The 12,195-nt window shown below is 42.6% G+C and overlaps 1 protein-coding gene across 1 annotated transcript; it reads left to right on the top strand.

Moving 5' to 3' along the window:
* The first annotated feature begins 184 nt into the window (after positions 1 to 184).
* LOC5513249 (multiple epidermal growth factor-like domains protein 10) lies at positions 185 to 7,596 on the top strand. Its single transcript, XM_001633489.3, has 7 exons — positions 185 to 397; positions 652 to 768; positions 2,743 to 2,939; positions 3,603 to 4,104; positions 4,743 to 4,906; positions 6,012 to 6,173; positions 6,460 to 7,596. The coding sequence occupies exons 1-7, from the start codon at positions 276 to 278 to the stop codon at positions 7,125 to 7,127; spliced, it is 1,932 nt and encodes a 643-aa protein (XP_001633539.2). The 5' UTR covers positions 185 to 275; the 3' UTR covers positions 7,128 to 7,596.
* Positions 7,597 to 12,195: the final 4,599 nt, after the last annotated feature.

Genomic DNA, 12,195 nt, shown 5'->3' with positions numbered 1-12,195 from the left:
TTTCATATTTTTCGAGATGCATAGATTACTAAAGCGTCTATGTAATCAAGATATGTAACATTGTTTTTTTGTGATAGATTTATTTTATTCCTATCAATAGGCTTTTTTTATCTGGCTGCTGTACATAGCGATGTGGTTTTGAAAGTTAATAAACAACCAATCCTTTTACCTGGAGTCGTGTTACAAGATATTTGCCTTGTCGTGTCGCCTAGCACTTTCCGCTTTCATTATTTGCCGTGTATTTCAAGGTCTGCGTTATTCCGAGTCTTCGGGTTATGTATGCGAGTTGCTTAGCATTATCGCTTAGGATTTTTATTATTGCAATTATGTCATTCGATGGCTGCTCTACACAATCTCTTGTGCAAGGAGGCCTGAATGTTTGCACTCGGACTCAGAGGTAAGTCCATCAATCACCTATGCGAATAACGCGGTAAACTGTGTACACTATTGTGTTTATGTACCGCAATAACGCATGTTCAACCCTGTGTGAACGTAAATGATCAACCAAGTCAAGAAAGGAGTTATGGTGGGGGGAGATTTAAAAGAAGGGGGAAGGAAGCAACTTGCTATTACCCCATATAAAATATTTTGAACCGCTAAAGAAAGACATAAGACTACTGTAAACAAGTACTTTCTCATTTATGGTTTCAGTTTTACTGAGTCGTATTCTCAAGCAGCACAACAAAGTTTTTACCAGCAAATCAGCAAGCAATGCCGGGTGCAACAGGGGGGGCCTTGGTTCAGATATAAAGTGTGCTACGAACAAAAGTAAGTTGGGCAAAAGTCGCATGAAGTCCAGGCGCTTTAAATAATAGATATCTTATTAGTTCCTCGCGCGTCTCAAAATGCGACCCAGTTTCCCATTTGAAAGTTTACTCTTTATAAAGAATTGGGTATTGAGAACGGCGCGGGTTAACGTTCGCTTTTTTTACAAAAGAGAGCTTGGTTACGATCAAGACAGCGCAGGCGACAACGGAACGTTGAAGGCGTCATCGTGAAATTCTTTTAAAACGACACCGCAAGCATGGTCACGGTTATCACATCCACATGTGTATTCGCATACACATACCAGTCCCCTGGTACCTGGTCACGTGGTATTACTAGGGCTGGTCACGTGGTGTTACTAGGGCTGGTCACATGGTGTTACTAGGCTAGTCACATGGTGTTACTAGGGCTGGTCACATGGTGTTACTAGGGCTGGTCACGTGGTGTTACTAGGCTAGTCACATGGTGTTACTAGGGCTGGTCACATGGTGTTACTAGGGCTGGTCACGTGGTGTTACTAGGGCTGGTCACGTGGTGTTAATAGGGCTAGTCACATGGTGTTACTAGGGCTGGTCACATGGTGTTACTAGGGCTGGTCACGTGGTGTTACTAGGGCTGGTCACGTGGTGTTACTAGGGCTGGTCACATGGTGTTACTAGGGCTTGTCACATGGTGTTACTAGGGCTGGTCACGTGGTGTTAATAGGGCTGGTCACAGGGTGTTACTAGGGCTGGTCACGTGGTGTTACTAGGGCTGGTCACATGGTGTTACTAGGGCTTGTCACATGGTGTTACTAGGGTTGGTCACATGGTGTTACTAGGGCTGGTCACGTGGTGTTACTAGGGCTGGTCACGTGGTGTTACTAGGGCTGGTCACGTGGTGTTACTAGGGCTGGTCACGTGGTGTTACTAGGGCTGGTCACGTGGTGTTAATAGGGCTGGTCACAGGGTGTTACTAGGGCTGGTCACGTGGTGTTACTAGGGCTGGTCACAGGGTGTTACTAGGGCTGGTCACGTGGTGTTAATAGGGCTGGTCACGTGGTGTTACTAGGGCTGGTCACAGGGTGTTACTAGGGCTGGTCACGTGGTGTTACTAGGGCTGGTCACATGGTGTTACTAGGGCTGGTCACATTGTGTTACTAGGGCTGGTCACGTTGTGTTACTAGGGCTGGTCACGTGGTGTTACTAGGGCTGGTCACAGGGTGTTACTAGGGCTGGTCACGTGGTGTTACTAGGGCTGGTCACATGGTGTTACTAGGGCTGGTCACGTGGTGTTACTAGGCTAGTCACATGGTGTTACTAGGGCTGGTCACATGGTGTTACTAGGGCTGGTCACGTGGTGTTACTACGGCTGGTCACGTGGTGTTACTAGGGTTGGTCACGTGGTGTTACTAGGGCTGGTCACGTGGTGTTACTAGGGCTGGTCACGTGGTGTTACTAGGCTAGTCACATGGTGTTACTAGGGCTGGTCACGTGGTGTTAATAGGGCTGGTCACGTGGTGTTACTAGGGCTAGTCACATGGTGTTACTAGGGCTGGTCACGTGGTGTTACTAGGGTTGGTCACATGGTGTTACTAGGGCTGGTCACGTGGTGTTACTAGGGCTGTTCACGTGGTGTTACTAGGGCTAGTCACATGGTGTTACTAGGGCTAGTCACATGGTGTTACTAGGGCTGGTCACGTGGTGTTAATAGGGCTGGTCACGTGGTGTTACTAGGGCTGGTCACGTGGTGTTACTAGGGCTGGTCACGTGGTGTTACTAGGGCTGGTCACGTGGTGTTACTAGGGCTGGTCACGTGGTGTTAATAGGGCTGGTCACGTGGTTTTACTAGGGCTGGTCACATGGTGTTACTAGGGTTGGTCACGTGGTGTTGTTATGGTAGGTAGTGACATAGTGCTGATCCATGCTCTCATAAAAACAATATCACGGCTCATTTTGTAAGAAAAGAAGAATGATCCCACTGCCTCTGTTTAAATAGAGTTGCATACCGAACAGTGTACAAGCAGCTCTACAGAAAAGCCCAGCGCACCGTGTTGCTGTGTTGTTCTGGATGGGCCCAATCTGGTAACAGCTGTCCAACACCTATTTGCTCGAAGGGATGTGCCCAGGGAGTATGTGTTAAGCCTGATAACTGTACATGTCATCCGGGATATGATGGACCATCATGTGACCAAGGTAAGACATCAGCATCACCATTAGGGAAGGCTCTTTATTTAACGAGGGGAGGGGGGTGCTTTGTTTGATGAAAATTAATGACCTTTCCCTTACGAACACCTGTATCAATATACCAGAATCATAATCATTGGATATATGATATGCTGAAATGTAGAACGAGGGGACCACTCGCTTTCTCGCATATAATATTACAAACTGTAATTCACAGGGAGAAACGTAATGACTGACATCCCTGTTTGGGACTGACTCCCATTGAGTCCATGGATAAATTTAAAATATATCTTTAATTGCGTAGCTGGCATAAAATAATTATGCGCCTGCTTTTGGTTTTATCCCATCTTGATTCATATTTTGAGAACACATTTTAAAGCAGAGGCTGGATCATGCTCCTTAAAGTGTTAAGTGCACCAGCGGAGAGCCGACGGAAACCTCAAACCACAAGAGACAAAGGAATCTATTAAAATCCGCGATATTTAACAGGCCATCCGCTCTTAATTATCAGTCACATCCTCAAAGAAACTTCCAATAGACACACTGCATTTACAATTTTGAAATATTTTACGAGTTTCCCGTTAAAAGTAATCGGAGATTGTTACGTAACCGACCGGAAGTGACCTGGTGGCAATGCCGCTGTAACACGTGTTTTTTCCCTGGTGTCCCTAGCTTGTACGCTTGGCAGATGGGACGTGAATTGTAACAATACTTGCGAGTGTCAGAACAATTCCACGTGCGACTCGGTCCAAGGAATATGTAACTGCACCTCTGGATGGCAAGGCGACGCCTGTCAATTACCATGCAAGTCAGGTTATTATGGTAACAGCTGTAAACAAGTATGTCAATGCCAAAACCGCTCAAGGTGCAATCACGTGACTGGACTCTGTAGATGTATCTCTGGCTGGACAGGCAAGCGCTGTGAAAGGCCATGTGATTCAGGTTACTATGGAGACGAATGCAAGCGTGTATGTCAATGCATGAATGGTGCCACCTGTGATCACGTGACGGGAAGGTGCACGTGTTTCGCCGGATATAAAGGGAAGCACTGCGACAAACCTTGCGACCCTGGTTACTATGGAGACAGCTGTAAACGAAAGTGTGACTGTTTGCACGGCACGTGTAATCACGTGAATGGCACGTGCAAATGTGTAGCAGGCTTCACCGGAGCAAGGTCTGTGCAGTTTTACATGATTAGGCCTGCGGCCAACTCATCTAGTCCTAAAATAGCAATATATATCTTACTGAACTGAACTGTACTCTAAATTTCTTCATATAAGTATGAAAAGTCGTAACAGTTTAAGCAAAGAGCATCATTTGTGTCATTATCGTTTGTTTTGCATTGCATCTTGCAGTCTTGGTTAAACTAACACATCTTTGAATAAGGAGGGGACATACTAACACATCTTTGGATAACTTGGGGATATAATACACAATGTTTGGATAAGTAGAGGGATAAACTTACACATCTTTGGAGAACTAGGGGATAAACTTGCACATCTTTGGATAACTAGGGTATAAACATACACATCTTTGGATAAGTGGGGGATAAACTAACACATCTTTGGATAACTAGGGGATATACTACAAATCTTTGGATAACTAGGGGATATACTACACATCTTTGGATAAGTAGAGGATAAACTACACGTCCTTGGACGTGTATATTAGTATGTAGCGTTGCTACCCTAAACAAACACGAATTGGTAAACCTCATCAATAGCTTGAAGATAGTCTTGGGTCTATCAAGAGCTTTTAATATGTAATATGTTCACAGCAATACATTAACATCTTCTTTATTTCCTGCCATAGATGTGATCAGCGTTGCCCGGTAGGAACGTACGGGTTTGATTGCGCCAAGGTGTGCGCATGCGCAGACACAGAGAAGTGTTCAGTTGTTAGCGGGGAATGCACATGTATCGCGGGCTCATGTAGTAGCAGTTGCCCATGCGCGGGGAATGCAACGTGTGAAGAAGGTAAGTAACGCTGTCACGCAAGGAACTTCCATGTTCCCCGACAACAACATAACAAGTTCAAACAAGCCTGAAAGCCAGCGGACAAAGTGTGTAAAAAAGAACGTTGTATTATTTGCATTTAGAGAACTGCGGATGCATTTATAGCGCAGCCAGGGCGACACTAGGCCGTACACCTAGCCCACAAGTTATAGGGAAATGGTATTTAATACTGCCTGCCCGCCCACGCGTTTTTTAATCTACCTTTTTTTCTGGGGAAACTTGCAGAGGATCGATTTACGCCACGAAACAGTATAATGCCTTAAAAAGAAATACTTTAAAAAAAGCCTTTGACTGCATTCTATGACAAATATTTGGAATACAAATGCGCTGGCTCCGACTCATATCTTAATTGAGGCAATACCACCACAAAATAGTTGAAAATAATTATCTGCCTGGACATGGTTGAACCATCCGTTCTATAAAAATCCTCTGTAACCGGATGCGCGTCATCCCGCTCTAAAGATTAAGAAGACACACGTGTGCTTACCATACCGGTATGACCGCTTTAATCGTCTTTTTAATTCAGCTAACAGATAATTTTATGCATCTTAAGACGCGAAGATATTAGATAATAATATAAACAATTACATTACATTACATTACATTACATTACATTACATTACATTACATTACATTACATTACATTACATTACATTACATTACATTACATTACATTACATTACATTACATTACATTACATTACATTACATTACATTACATTACATTACATTACATTACATTACATTACATTACATTACATTACATTACATTACATTACATTACATTACATTACATTACATTACATTACATTACATTACATTACATTACATTACATTACATTATATTATATTATATTATATTATATTATATTATATTATATTATACAATTAGATTAGATTATAGTATAAACAATTATTGAATTCGTTTTTTGTGATATTCAGAATAAACAATGCCTTGTTTTCGAGTGGTGGAAATAATTTTTTGCTCGCTGCTATGTAATATTCTAGTTATGTAAAAGCTTTACTTATTATTTTTGATGCCCTGATAACATTTCATTTCTTAAAAGGAAATTGTACTTGCCTACCTGGCTTTACTGGAAGGTCATGTGACAAGCCTTGTCCGGTTGGTTACTATGGGGACAGTTGTTTGCATGAGTGCTCATGTGGCGAGAAAGAGTCGTGTGACGTTATCAATGGGAGCTGTACATGCGACAGCGTCTGTGATTCAGGTACATAACTAAACTGTTTCTCATCTCAGTTTTAATGAGACATTTTAAAGACCTTTTCAGAGCCCAGGCGCGAATCCAGACCAATTTACACCTGTTTATGTAAACGGGTCAAAATGACGTGACGTGACAGTGTTCAGCGACGGTCAGAATTTTTCCTTGATCGGCGCGGCGCCTGAAGCCAAACTGTCCAAAGTCTTGGATATTGTTCCTAGGAGACTTCTGGTTAATAAATTGTTCTTATCTTTTAATAAAAAGTTATCTTTAGGGATTCATTATCTGTTTTTAGATGCATCGAAAAGTGAGAAGACCATTTCCATACACAACTCGGGGCTCATGCCTGGACTGGTCAGCGGACTTGCCATCCTTGTCATTTTATGCGTTGCCATTGGTTATGTGGTGTACCGGCGTCGATCACAGCAAAGGGGAGACAAATACTCAAATGCAGACAACAGTCTCCCGGAACCGAGGGACTACCGAGGGGACTCAGCCCACAAGGAGGGAAAACCAGTGTATATGGAGTTAACCCCAGAAGTAACCAAAGGAACCGGAAGCGGGACACCGGCCAGTGGGCGTAGATTATCTAGCCATTACATGGGACTTGTAAATGAAGGCTTTTCACAGTCTAATTATCAACCCTTACAGAGAGGCGCTCTCTGTCATACAGACTCTGCATTGTACGATTCTACTCCTGTTAACATGGAGGACTCGTTGTACATTAACACAGCAGAGTCGCGCATGTGTGCTGAGATAGAGCACCATGGCACCAAGGCGAACACAGAATGGGAGTCTCCGAAGCCAGTAGGGGAGAGTCTTGAAACACCAGCTTACCTAGAGCTCACAGGATCTGAGACCTGTACTCAGGACTACTCGGAGCCTGTATATGCAAATATATCACGTGATAGGCAAGATACATACGAGAATATGCCGATTGAGGCGATCTACGAAATTGAATGACTGGGCAATAAAAGCATCATCTAAAAAATTGATAATGACTGGACATCGACGGTATGGAAACCCCTTCTTAAGTTCGAACTACTTACGGAGAGTGAGAGCTTACGCACCTCCTTCCCGCTTATTTACGCATGCGCTGTAAGCATCTTCCGCGAGGTGAACGGACGTGTTTTTGCGAGCTACTTGGATTTCGTCCGTTTGGAAGGTTTGGAGCACCGTATAGCATCCGGAGGAGCATCAAAGCCTTCCAAGTTGTCTCTAAGCTGTTAGAGAAAAAAGGCGGCTTCAAATAAGAATAGAACCCAACTTATTTTCAGTGTTTCGAGTCCAACTGTGCGATGACTTTCGGTAGTTACCGAGGACTGGTTCTGCAGCTATATTGGAAATCCCGGTTAAACCACAACCATTCTGCTCCTATTTATTTATACTCCTATTCGTTACTGTGCTTTTAAGTACATTATTGATTGCTTTACCTAACTTGTCAGTTTTTTTAAACCCGTCTATTCAATTTTCCCGCCAAATACTTCTCAACTTGTTTGTACGCATTGGCGATCAACAATGTTCTGTGAGCTGCCAAGGCAGTCTGTTTGATAGAGTATTTTTGTGAGGCTATACTCTTTTGATTGATTGATTCTCGTTGCCATTTTCTGACTGATTTGCCGTGTAATTTTGTAATTTTATATTTTTTCAGACTTTTTACTAAACTTAATTAATTCACTGCCCTAGTGGTCAGCAGTCACCCGTTTACCTCAACTTAGCCGTATTTGCATATTTTGCGTTGTGTGTTCCCGCGGGACTGCTTTGATCTCTTCAAGTACTCCCCGTGTTTTCTGTGACACAGCTATAATTATTTGAATGATCACTGTACTAAACTAATATCGAAAATTGAGATCAAATACAAAGTATAAGGTTGTACATTTACAAATTACCTATTTGTACATTCTATTATTCATCTGCGCGCTTATTGCTGAAAATTGCAAAAGTACGTACAAGTACAAAATAAACTAAAACTAAATGTACAAAAGTACAAGCATTAAATGAATAATCCGAATAAAAAAGGAAAAAATTGAATTAAAGTAAATAACTACAGTTTGATAGACTTTATAAAACCTTATCTATATTTTAGTTTTTTTTTTAAATAACAAAGTACATGATAAGAAAGTTATTTTAGTCAAAATTTCTTATTTCTTGAAAGACTCATTTTCCATCGTCAAGTACAAATAATCTTTCTTGCTGGTTTCTGGTGCGCACAATGAGGAGCAGCCTTGCACTTGTTTTCTATGTATCACTTGTGCTGATGCTGGCGTCTTCGAAAGCGCCTGTTACCTCTGAGGTTCGATGGATAGGGCATTGTTCCACTCGACTGGTTTTCTGCTCAAGAGCACGAATCAGAAGACAGAAATGCCCTTGCATGTATTATAACAATACAAGTGCCACCTTTTACCTCCCTCTTGAAGGTGATCTAGTTTTCAAACTGAACCCAGGACCTGAGAACAGGTCCACTTCAACACGAAACGCTCGTAATCTTATCAACACTCAACAGTCGCTGCTTGAGGTGAACAACCCTCAGCACCTTCATCGAACAAATAACTTTTCGATGATGAACAATGTAAGGCAACCCATCCCTGTTCTTGTCAATAACTATCCAGCAAATAATAAACTGGTGGGGTCTCAACTTAATAATTCGTCTGATTCACCGGTTAACTCTCATTGTTCTAAGTTACGTCTCTCGTCAAGAACTGCGTCGAACCTAATAAACGTCAAAAAATCTCAGGTTACTTCGAACACTGTCTCGCCTGCCTCACTTTGTATTTTCAATACTCGTTCAGTGAGGAACAAGTCTGCGCTGATTCATGACTATATCTGTGATTGCAAAGCTAATAGAATCAAAAAGCCCAAACTGTCGCGATCTCGTACCAGAACAATGAATACAATACACCAAAAACTGGAAAACGACTCTGCCAAATTTTCGTCTTTTATAAGAATTCTTCATTCTGCCCTGAAGAAGTCTTATTAAAGACGAAAATTTGGCAGAGTCGATTTCCAGTTTTTGGTGTATTGTGATTGCAAAGCTGATATAGTAGCCGTAACTGAGACCTGGCTGAGTGGCAATGATGATGCGATCAGATCCGAGCTCTGTCCGGACGGATATCGAGTGTTGGATCAAGTTCGTTGTGGTCGTCAGGTAGGGGGTACGGATCTCATCTTCCGTGGTTCTTTGACAGTGGAGAAGGTTGATGGCGGGGCAAAAACGTCATTTGAGTTTTCGGAGTGGTTGATCAGACTGCCGTCACAGGAGTTGCGTGTGCTCATTCTTTATCGACCACAGACTGACTCAAATGGTCAGACGATTCTTATTGGCACTTTCTTTACGGAACTCAGCGATTATCTCGAAACGATTGTTTTGTGTAACGAACAACTGGTTGTGGTCGGGGACTTCAATATTCATGCCGATCTGTTGGATGGTGATGCGGCAAGATTTTTCGAACTGCTTGAGTGCTTCAGCTTGCAACAACACATTGCAGATCCCACCCACATACATGGTCACACACTGGGCTTGGTGATAACTCGCCAAACTGACCAGATCATAAGAGAAACTCCACTCGTGGATCGTTACTTGTCTGACCATGCCTCGGTTCTGTGCTCTTTACAGTGCCTGAAGCCATGATTGGCAGTCAGAACTGTTTCATATCGCAAGTTAAAGTCGGTTGATATTCAAACCCTAAACTCTGATCTGATTAATTCGGATCTTTGCACAAAGACGCCGAATGATTTAGATGAGCTTGTATTATTATTATCTACAGGCCGCAGTAAATAAACACGCACCTTTGAAACAAAGAACTATCGTGACGCGTCCTCGAGTTCCCTGGTTCACCCAGGAGATTAGACAAGCTAAGAGGGAGAGAAGAAAGGCGGAGAAAATCTGGAGGCGGTCAAGGATGGTGGCTAATTTTGATACCTTCCAACAGCGACGTAATGCGCTGAATAGTTTGTTAAACGGGCACGAAGGGTTTTTTATGCCGACTTCATTGCGGATAATTGTTCTGATCAGAGAAAGCTATTCCGTGCGAGCAAGCGCTTGTTTAACCAATCACCTGACGATGGCCTACCGCCGAACCTGCATGCGCCGACGTTTGCTAACGACTTGGGAAAATATTTCGTGAAGAAGATTGAGCTGATTCAGAACAATATCGATGCCAGTGACTGTCCTTCTGTACCCCCCATGATACAGGCTTCTGAGGTCCCCCCACTGACTCAGTTTGCGGAGCTAAGCGAAAATGATGTGAAGTCTCTTGTCGAGTGCTCTGCTAAAAAATCCTGAGCACTCGATCTTATGCACTCAAGTGAGCAAATGCGACTCTTTGCTTCCAATCATCACTGCCATCATTAACAAGTCGCTACAAAGCGGTCATTTTCCTGAGGGATGGAAAGAGGCGCTAGTGATTCCCCTTCTTAAGAAGCTGGGGCTGAATATTTCGTTTTCAAACTTTCCTCCAGTCAGTAACTTGATGTTTATCTCGAAACTTACAGAGAAGGCGGTGTTTCATCAAACGTATGACCATTTGGCTACTAATGGTGTTTACCCTGATGTTCAATCTGCGTACAGGAAAGATCACAGCACAGAGACGGCACTCCTGAAAGTCAAGAGTGACATTCTCTTAAATATGAACGAGCAGCATGTCACTCTGCCGCCTTCGATACTTAGACCATGGACTGTTGGAGAAGGCCCTCGGCAGGGTTGGTCTGGGTGGGATGGCTCTTGAGTGGTATAAGTCGTACTTAAATGGGCGTGGTCAACGTGTGTCAGTTCGTGGGTGCCAGTCATAGAGACTCGATCTTAGCTGTGGGGTGCCACAAGGCTCGTGTCTAGGCCCGCTTTTGTTCACCATCTACTCGAGCTCATTGCTTCAGGTCGTTAAGGAACATCTACCATCTGTCCATTGCTAAGCTGATGACACGCAGCCGTATGTCTCGTTCAGTCCAAAGGCGGATTGTGGGCAGTCCGACGCTGTTCCATGGAACGCTGTATCGAGGCTGTGAGTGGCTGGATGGTCAGTAATAGACTGTTGTTGAATAGCACGAAGACAGAGTTTCTTTTGATAGGCACAAAGCAGCAGCTTGCTAAAGTTAGTGTAGATCAGCTTCGCGTAGTCAATGATATGATATCTTCAAAGTCACCGGTCAAGAATCTTGGGGTATGGATAGATTCAAATCTTTCAATGTCGGACCATATCACAAAAACCTGCTCTACTGCCTTTTATCACATGTACAATATAAGAAGAATTAGACCATACTAACTAGAGGTGACACAGAAACGCTTATTAATGCTCTTGTCACAAGCCGTCTAGATTACTGTAATAGTTTACTGCATGGTAGCCCTGGATACCTTTTGCAAAAATTTCAGCGCGTGCAAAATGCTGCTGCTAGAGTTATATTTCGAGAGAGTAAGTTTTGCCACATAACACCGATACTTATAAGCCTTCATTGGTTGCCGGTTGTTTACCGAATTAGATTTAAAGTTTTATTGATAACATTTAAGTTTTAAAAAGGCACTTAAGACAAGCGTTTAATTTATAATCAATATATATATTCCCTTTATTTTTATCAAAGGTCTATTGTAATTATATTATTCATAGTTTTATCGTAATATTATTATAGTTTGGCATTTGTTACTAGTTTTATTTACTCATATTTACATTATTTACTTATAATGCGCAGTTGAAAATTTTTATATTGATAATTGCGCAATATAAATGCAATAAATTATTATTATTATTATTATAAATTATCTTCGCTTACTTCGCTAGAGGAAATACGCCTTTAGAGCGCTGTGTGTGGTTTCACTGAATGCGCTTCACGTCTCTCGGTTTCCTAGCGCTAACAAGCCGTTCATAAGCAACAAGTGTCAGTTGTGTGGCCATTGAGGGATTTTCGCGCTCATATGGAGATTAATGTATGTCATAGAACGGGAAATTGGAAACCCTGTGCCCTCAAAGGATTGTGGGTGGAAAGGGGATTGGGACCGAAATTTATTTTCTTATTGAACGGGGCTAGGAAATTCTAAGGTATC

Source organism: Nematostella vectensis, chromosome 3 (genome assembly GCF_932526225.1).
Source record: "Nematostella vectensis chromosome 3, jaNemVect1.1, whole genome shotgun sequence".
Classification (NCBI taxonomy): Eukaryota; Metazoa; Cnidaria; class Anthozoa; order Actiniaria; family Edwardsiidae; genus Nematostella; species Nematostella vectensis.
Note: the sequence above shows the minus strand (reverse complement) of the source record. Positions and strands in the feature narration are given on the sequence as shown.

Excerpts from the sequence above, each read along its gene's own strand:
- LOC5513249 (XM_001633489.3), top strand. The coding sequence starts at position 276 with ATGTATGCGAGTTGCTTAGCATTATCGCTTAGGATTTTTATTATTGCA. Across the intron at positions 769-2,742 it reads AAAGTGTGCTACGAACAAAA|AGTTGCATACCGAACAGTGT; the intron begins GTAAGTTGGGCA and ends CTGTTTAAATAG. Across the intron at positions 2,940-3,602 it reads TGGACCATCATGTGACCAAG|CTTGTACGCTTGGCAGATGG; the intron begins GTAAGACATCAG and ends TGGTGTCCCTAG.